The 8,983-nt window shown below is 38.4% G+C and overlaps 1 protein-coding gene across 1 annotated transcript in view; it reads left to right on the top strand.

Moving 5' to 3' along the window:
• The first annotated feature begins 5,463 nt into the window (after nt 1-5,463).
• The window catches only part of LOC107303092 (keratin, type I cytoskeletal 23), a 25,006-nt gene continuing 21,486 nt past the window's right edge, over nt 5,464-8,983 (top strand). The window contains exon 1 of the mRNA XM_015832282.1: nt 5,464-6,144. Within this exon, the coding sequence (XP_015687768.1) occupies nt 5,731-6,144 (414 nt within the window). The 5' untranslated portion in view covers nt 5,464-5,730. The remainder of the gene's footprint in view (nt 6,145-8,983) is intronic.

The raw sequence follows: 8,983 nt of genomic DNA, 5'->3' as shown, positions 1-8,983 counted from the left end.
GTTTCCTCTAGAGCAGCTTTCTCTATATATGCCAATTTTTAGAAATGCAATTTGGACATGGTTGTTAAGTGTAGAGTTCACAGTGCTCTCTGAGCTCGGTTGTTGTATAGACTTGTGGCTAGTTTATAGTCAATATATAAAAAAAGAGCAAACCCCATTCCCTTCAAGGACTGATGATGTTACCTAGTTGAGTAATGAAATGTCTGCAACCTATAAATATTCTTTTCTATCAACGTGGTTGTTAAGTGCTAGGAGACAACAGAAGGATTGACATCAGTTCTGTCAGGTATTTGCAAAAAAAAATTGGAAAGATTCCCCTTTTCTTAAATAAATGTTATGCAGATCTATTACAGTGAAGAAGGAGGAACTCATTATTAATATTACTTTTTTGCTGGGAACTATGGGAGCTTACAGCCAATGCATCTGGAAGGTATCAGACTGAATCTTGCAAGCCAAAATCAAAAGTTGAACTATTTTACACAGAACAATCAAACGATAGCCACAGATATCCCAATTCTCAACTCACACTATTTTGGTAATACAATGCTTGGTGCTCATGCAAACACAAGGGTGGCAGCAATAAACAGTTACAGGGATGGTTCTTGGCAAACTACCATCTTAGTACCGCTACCTTATACGGTCATGCTTACTATGTTTAGCTGCCTATTCAGAAACATACTTTATACAGATGACTAAGGTTTCATGCTTTGGAATCTGAAGCAACATAGATTGTATTAACCAAGCTCTGACCAATTTGTTTGTGTACTTCCTTGACTACTGTTTATTGAGGAAGGAGTTTTCATTCATTCATGTAAGCTGTCTCTAAATTCAGCTTTTAGGTGGGATCCCTCAGACGTACCTTGCAAATAAAGACAGGCATAGCATCGGTGATCCTGAACCTGGATTTAAGCATTCCCTTCCATATATTACAAACACTTTCACAAACTTCCCTTCCATAAATTCCTTCTCCCATCCTTGCCTCAACAGTAAGGAGAGAGGCTCTTTGAAAACTTGCAAACCATCCTAAGGAGGATATCTCCTTAAGTCAGGGAATTTATATGGTGCCCTTCCTTACAAAAGATGTGGAGAATAGTTTACTTAACCATTTCAATCAAAATATAAAAAAAACAAAGCGTGGCACTTTCCCTTAAAAGGTCCCCGAGAAAAAAAAGGAGATTGCCTGATATGCTTGAGGAGCATGGCTCAAGCCTGACAATCTTCTAATACACATCCATCAAGGGTTCGTTTGACAATGCCCCAAAGTGTGCATTAGGGCATTTCCACCCGAGGCTTTGGCACTGCTTCTGTAGCAGTGCCACCCTTCTTTGTTCTTGGGTTGGTGTCATTCTTGGGCAGCTGAATTGATTTTTCTCCCAGTTAGATCACTGAAATCTCAATGACAAAATTCTGTTTTGTGATTGGAGAAGTTTCAGCGCTCCATGGCTCAAGGGCAAGGAACTCCCGTGAACGGCTTGCCTTCTGACTTCTCGGCTCTCTTCTTTTCCAACAACACCAAGTCTCCATAGCACCATACCACTGTTTACCAGAGATTTCTAAATACAGTTTTCCATTCACCTACACAGAGACTAATCAAGCCTTTTAAAAACCACTCCCAAAGCAACCATGGATTGAGACAAATACACAGGCAAGCAATGAGGTGACATGGGTGGCATCTCTGGACAGGGAAGGGAGGCCTGTCTTGTCATAGCCACATTTGGACAATAATGGCTCATTCTGTGACTACTTCTGAGGAGCAGGAGAGATAAAAACTCCAGCAATGTAGAATGCTCCAACCTCAGGGCCAGTTAGCACTCCTATAACAGCCTCTTCCAATTAGAAGAGCTTTTTATTGACAAAGGATACAAGAGGCATTTAAGTGATTTCTTCAGAGAATAGCATAGAAAATGTGAAGACAGCTACCTACTCAGAAAAGAGAATAATGAGTACAAAAAATGCAGATAACCCATGAGAAATATAAAGAGCAAACAGATCAGTGTTTCCAGGCTCATTTAACTGAAAGTGAGAATATTCCAGTTTGACAGAAAGAAAGGATTCCAAAGATTATCTCAAGAGGAGTTACCATGCAAAGGGCCTTGGATTAGACCACAAATAAAATAATATTAAGATAATCAGAGAACTCTGAACTCCTTTTTCCAGCCATCCCAGTCTGTTGACTCAGAATTCTGTCTGGGGTTTTCTGCTTTTTGCTGTCCAAGCAAGGGTTGACTATGGAAGAAGCAAACTTGGCAACAGACATCAGATGAACTCAGTAAGCCACCAACACAATAATTTTCTTTATGAGCACACAGGTCTCCCAATATCAAGAAAATATGTTGTGCTCAAAGAACCCTAATCCTAGTATACCTGACAACAATACCTAGCAACTTCCTAAGAGAGTCAAACTGTGAGTAGTGAATTCTGTAAGATACTTTTCACCTTGTCCCCCAATATCTCTGTCAACAACTATCTACATTTAATCTGGCAGACAGGTGTGAAAGGCGAGGTCCCCAATTGTGCTCAAGCCAAAAGAGGATTTGGGCTACATTTCCTCTGTAGAAAGGCACTAATTGGCAATTAGATCCTACTACTACTACTACTACTACTACTACTACTACTACTACTACACTAAACAGATTTGTCAAGGCCATAATTTGTAAACTTGATGAATCTGGCCTATCTAAAAATGGCATGAGAATCAACAATTTTGGCAATCTTTCCCAATAGAACAGAGCAGTTGTAAGCATGGGACAAGACAAGTTAGAATTTGTTTAGACAAGGTGTTACACAGCCTGCCATTCTCTCTGTTTTATAATTAAAAACCACAGTGGATTTTGTTTCAAATTGTTGTTAGTGGCTCTATCACACTTCCAAAAAGAAAAACACTGGAAAGTAAAATTACAGGGATCTTATACTTGAAAGCACAGGAAGAAAACATCATAGAGCAGATTCCTGGAATTAAAGCTTCAATGTTTTGCCATCCCAGAAAAGTATCTGCAAGTGCTATAGCTGTCCTGTGTTTTTACCTACTGACCCAATATCAGTGTATTTGTTGTCATTTGTTCCCCTACATATTCTTGCTTGCTTGCTTATACTGTGAGCAAACTACATTAAAGATCAATTTAAAATCAGCGGAGTATTTATAAACTTCCTCAGAAAATATTTTGAGAAGGGGACAGCAATGTTTATTTTAGTGTTCTTTCCAAGCTAACAAGCTAAATTGGGAAAATTTACCAACTGATATGTTAAAAGAAAAAAATGATAATGGGAGTTGTAGTCCAACACCTCTAAAGGTCATCAAGTTGGAATTCATTTAGATGTACAGAAATTGTACAAATTTTCTGTAAATAGTGGTGAGGAAATATCCAGAGCAGGGAGATAAAACCCTCCACACAGGATCTGTAATGCGTTGTGGGTAATCTTTGTCAGTCGTAGGGAGCACTCCTACTTTGCAGCATCCCTCCTAATCAAAATCAACTGCTAAGAGCTTCAGTAGCTTCAGCACTACCAGCCGATTTGACCCTGAGAATGAAATTGAGCACAGGTTCTCGACTTGCAACAGTTTATTTAGTGATTGTTCACAATTGAGCCCCAAATGCATATGCTGCTAAGTAAGACATTTGTTAAAAGTGAATTTTATCCCCTGTTACGACCTTTCTTGCCACAGCTGTTAAGTGAATCGCTGCAGTTGTTAAGTTAGTGGCACAGTTGTTCAGTGAATCTGGCTTCCCCATTGACTTTGTGTGTCAGAAGGTCAGAAAAGGGGATCACATGGGCCCAGGACACTGCGACCATCATAAATGTGAGTCAGTTGCCACGCACCTGAATTTTTATCAGGTGACCGCAGAGATGCTGCAGCAGTGAAAAATGGTCCTATCTGTACACAGATTCTCTGGCTGTGTACTTAGTTCCATTCCTAGTTTCTGAGTTTTGATTATATTAGAGCACTTTCCCCTTAACCTGGGCCTCTCCAGAAGGCTATCCATATTGAGAATGATGGGAGTTGCAGTCCAATATATTTGGAGGGTGCCAAGTGATGGAAAGCTATGCTTGAGAGGAAAGAAATTTGTAGATGATGTTAGATTCTGGTCTTTCTGCCTGCCTGCCTGCCTGCCTGCCTGCCTGCCTGCCTGCCTGCCTGCCTGCCTGCCTGCCTGCCTGCCTGCCTGCCTATCTATCTATCTATCTATCTATCTATCTATCTATCTATCTATCTATCTATCTATCTATCTATCTATCTATCTATCTATCTATCTGTCTCTGTCTCTCTCTGTCTGTCTGTCTGTCTGTCTGTCTGTCTGTCTCTCTCTCTCTCTCTCTCTCTCTCTCTCTCTCTCTCTCTCTCTCTCTCTCTCTCTCTCTCTCTCTCTCTCTCTCTCTCTCTCTCTCTCTCTCTCTCTCTCTCTCATCTATTAATAATTTTATATGCAGCACATTTTACATAGCCATTGATCATTGCCATTCCTGGTTGATTAGTTAATTTGTTAATCTCAGCCCTACGTACAGAGAGAAAGCTGCCAGCTATAGTTACTTCACATTAAAAAATATTTTTAAAAAACTATTCTTATCTCCAAATGACTTTCAAAGTAACTTAAAATATTTCTGAAGTGGCAATCCTTACACTTAAGACTGAAGTCTAAAAAATTACAGTCTACAAAGAAAAGCAATGGGTGAAAATAGAATAAAATATAACTTAACTTTTCATGGATTCATTCAACATGAGCAACAGGCTAAAATTATAATATATCCTGATGTGGGATGCTAGCCATTATTTCAGTATGTTGAATGAACCACCATGTCAAGCCATAATATTGTTGACTGGTTTAGACAAAATGTGTAATGCGGACATAGCAATTGTATCTTGGTAATGTGTTGTGTAAACCTGGACATAACATTACTCTAGAAGAAATTAAAATGTCTCCTTTTGCTGTCAGGAAATACTGGGAGGAAATGCCAGCAGAGGGAAAGACTATACCAATGTGTATTTCATTCATTGATTTATCTGACTTGGAATTGGTCCTATGGTGTGCAGACAAATAAATTGAGAGAATAATTTTGTAGACTTCTGTAGAGAATGTGCATGTGTCAGTGAAAGATTTATTATATAGTTGCCTATTCTTGTACGAGTTTACATAATAATTTGATTAATACACAGACTGCTTTGAGGGGTTATGAGAAATGTTGTAAAATGCAGTTGTTTAGAAACTTTATCCCTTAAAGCATGACACCAGGAAACCTAATGCTTAAATCAAGCTCGTGTGTAATTCTCACTGTTCAAACAGCTTAACTTAGCACAGAGTTCTTGTGATTTAAAGAAACCTGAAGCAGAGGCTGGATTGTTTCGGTTCTACTCCGTACCCCTCCCTTCACTGGCCACACCTCTCTGATAAAATGCCAAAGAAAGAAGTAGAAGAAGAAAAAAGAGGCAAGAGAGAGAGAGAGAGAAAGAAAGAAAAGAAAGCTTTTATTAGGTCCCTTTTTCAAAGAATGACAACAATTGTATTTGCCGGCTAATCAGGCTTTTCAGAATTGACCAAGAGGAAACAACATAACTGGTGATGACACAATCCTTGTTGGCATAGCCACTTAACAAGGAAACTCCCACAGGGAAAGGCTTTAAAAATGCTTCAGGAAGGTTGAGACATTTCTCAGGCAGTGCCGGTGAGTCAAAAAGGAGAGAGGGAAAGAGACAGAAGTGTTTGGTAGTACAACCAAGTCCTCATTGACATCAGGATGAATTCTAGCCATGGCTTCTACCACTTTTCCTCTGGCTGTCTTGGAGGAGCCTCAGGATGCATCCTCCAGCCTACAGGCGATTGCTACAGAGCTTCCAGTTTCCATGGAGCAAGCAGCAGCCTTCCCATGCCTATGTCCTTTGGAAGCCCCCTCTGGCTGGCTTCTGATGCTGGGACAAGCTGGGGAGCCTTCAGTGGAAGTCAGGGAAATCTCTTCATGGGAGGGAATGAAAAGCGGACCATGCAGGAGCTGAATGACCGCTTGGCTTCCTACTTAGAAAAAGTACGATCTTTGGAGGAAGCCAACACACAGCTGGAGGGCTGCATCCGGGAATGGCACCAGAAAAGGTCTCATGGCACCCAGCGGGACTTCAAGGATTACGAACAAAACATCTCAGACATGCATGATCGGGTAAGTCAACAGAAATGCCAACTGTTCTATTTTCTTCTCCAGAGAATTGATTCAACCAAGCTGGCTGCATTAGAAACTACTGAAATATTGCAGCTAAGGGTTATTTTTGTTCAAATGATGTCAATAAAATAAAACATTGCACAAAACATGTGGATTCAGAGAAGAGCAAAAGCTGAAGAAGCCTTAATGTAATTTTTAAAAGCGTGAGCACAGACTGAAATCTATTTGTCTAATTACTATTTTTCCTGGGAACAGAGAGATGTTTATCTTTTAATATAATATTCTACATGTGGATGTTAGGCTCTGGGGCAGCAATCTGAATAGCACATTCATATTTAACTTTTTTAATATTTAATTGCAGCATTTAGTTTGATATACCTTCTCTAAAAATAATAATGGGAGCAAAGAAAGAAAAAACACTTGTATTCCTAATGTACTCAAAAACTTTACTGAATTTTAAATAGAAGATAATATTGCCATTTTTTCTTTACATTATTAATATAATGTAAAACATATTTTTAAAACAAAATCATAAGGTGATTCATTCATATCATGGTTTAGAATATAGACTTCCTTAACAAACATTGATATTAGATTTATGAATGAATTCTAAATCATTGTTAAAACTAGTTAATGGAACAGCCACTGTCCGCTAGATGTTATACTAGAAGGATTCTGTAAACTTATAAAAGGAATGAAGCCATGCAGATTGACTGTGCTCTCTTATCCATCCGTATACACTGAATGGAGGAAACCTCAGGTGGATTTGTTTTCATTGTTATTCCTTTGCATTTAATCAACTAAATAGGAGCCAGCATTGTGCTGCAGGTGCCAAAAAGGCCAATGCAGTCCTAAGCTGCCTTAACAGAAGGATAGAATCAAGATCACGCAAAGTATATAATCAGGAACACTGATAAAATGGGGTTCCATTGTGTAGAGAGTTTTGCTTGTGTTTAGGTCAGGGTGCCTAGGCAAAGGCTTCGGCCCCGAGACTGATATCAGTTAGTAGGTCACAGGGGGTAAATGTAGACATCCATGTATGCAGTCAGTCAAATCTTATGATCATAGAAAAACATAAGTAAGGTAAGATACAAACAATAATGTGTAAAGAACCAAAAAAAATTAAAAGTTACACAGAATTTTAAAAGCTTGTTTTTTTAAAAAAAGGATTACGCACACAGATATACATATATGCAAATGCGTGTATGTGTGTGTGTATATACACACACACACACACACACATACACGCATTTGCATATATGCACTAGTCATTCATATATACATGTATGTATGTATGTATGTATGTATGTATGTGTATATATATATATGCAGATGTTTTAATTTAAAGCCAGTTCATAAATATGAAACTTCAGGCAACATACAACCATAAACCAAGTCAAAATATGCAACAACGAGAAAAAGGTCAATTAATAAATCACTGAACAAGGGCATGAAGTTTTGTTTCCTTTGTATCTATTTGCATTTTTGTACCAGTTTTATATCTTTGATACAGTTAATTGACTAAATAAAGTATTTTTTTCTTCTTCTGCCCTAGAGCCATAAGCACATATACTCAAGGATGAGCCAATCTAATTTCCCAACAAAGGGGACATTTGGGGCTTCAAAGCCTTTTTAAAGTTAATGGGTAGGACTAATGACATCTCAGTATATGCTCATCCACCGATATTTTTTTTTATCCCAGCCCCTTTGAAGATTGCTTGTTTCCCACTATAAGGAACCAATGATTCTAAACAACATAAACCATAAGTAATGGTTTGTTTTCTACTGGTCAGCTAACTATGCTGATTTGTGGATTAGAGGCAAAGGCAAGTGATGCTGTGGGGCTTCTGTGCCTAAGGACATACGACACGTACCTCGCTTTCCTATCTTTTGCTTATTGATAATTATAAATGGAAGCCCACTACAGATCTTGTCCCTCAGTGTAAAGTATTTGTGACCACTGTGATAGAATACACCCATGCAGCCACATCCATATTAGCCATATTCAAATACACTTAATGCGTGACTAGAGTCTTGAGCAAATAACGTATGTGTTAGATACTAGTGAAGCATTCCAGGAAAATTAAAAAACAATCCAATGGATGAAATATATTGCACTGGAAATGATCTTGCTCAATTCATTTATATTAGCAAGCTGTGTTGAGAAAACACAGAAAGATTCATTCTTTAAATTATCACTGGAAAGTTCAACATCGTTTTACAGGTCTCACCACAAGGCAGACATAATTATTAGATGCATCAAGTGTCAGGTGCCAGAGTAAACAGGAAGTGCAGATGATGGTTGGAGGGCAGAGGAGTAGATGTTGATGCTCTGCACCCATAAACTAATTACTGATTCTATGATGAGGAGGGAAATCTTAGTCCATCACTATAGTTGACATAAAATACAATTGCAGTTCTGAGCAGCTTTAATATGGAAGAGGTCCATCTAATCTTTTGCCCAAAGTTGCTGCAATACATGTAAAAAGATAGACAGACAGACAGACAGACAGACAGACAGACAGACAGACAGACAGACAGACAGACAGATAGATAGATAGATAGATAGATAGATAGATAGATAGATAGATAGATAGATAGATAGATAGATGATAGAGAGAGAGGGAAGGGAAGGGGGAGTTGCATGGCTGTGACGTTTTTAACTCTCTTTTTGTAGATATCCCTGCATTTGCCTCAAGTCATTTATTCCCTTCCACTATTCTTGCCTCTTGTTCTAAATACAGCACAAACATACAGCTGAAGCAAATTGCTGCCTTCTTCAAAACTGAATATTCCTCTATTAAAAAAAAATCTTTCTTTTTTTTTTTTTTTTTTTTTT

The sequence above is a fragment of the Protobothrops mucrosquamatus genome, unplaced genomic scaffold (genome assembly GCF_001527695.2).
Source record: "Protobothrops mucrosquamatus isolate PMUCROS unplaced genomic scaffold, P.Mucros_1.0 scaffold1, whole genome shotgun sequence".
In the NCBI taxonomy this organism is placed as follows: Eukaryota; Metazoa; Chordata; class Lepidosauria; order Squamata; family Viperidae; genus Protobothrops; species Protobothrops mucrosquamatus.
Note: the sequence above shows the minus strand (reverse complement) of the source record. Positions and strands in the feature narration are given on the sequence as shown.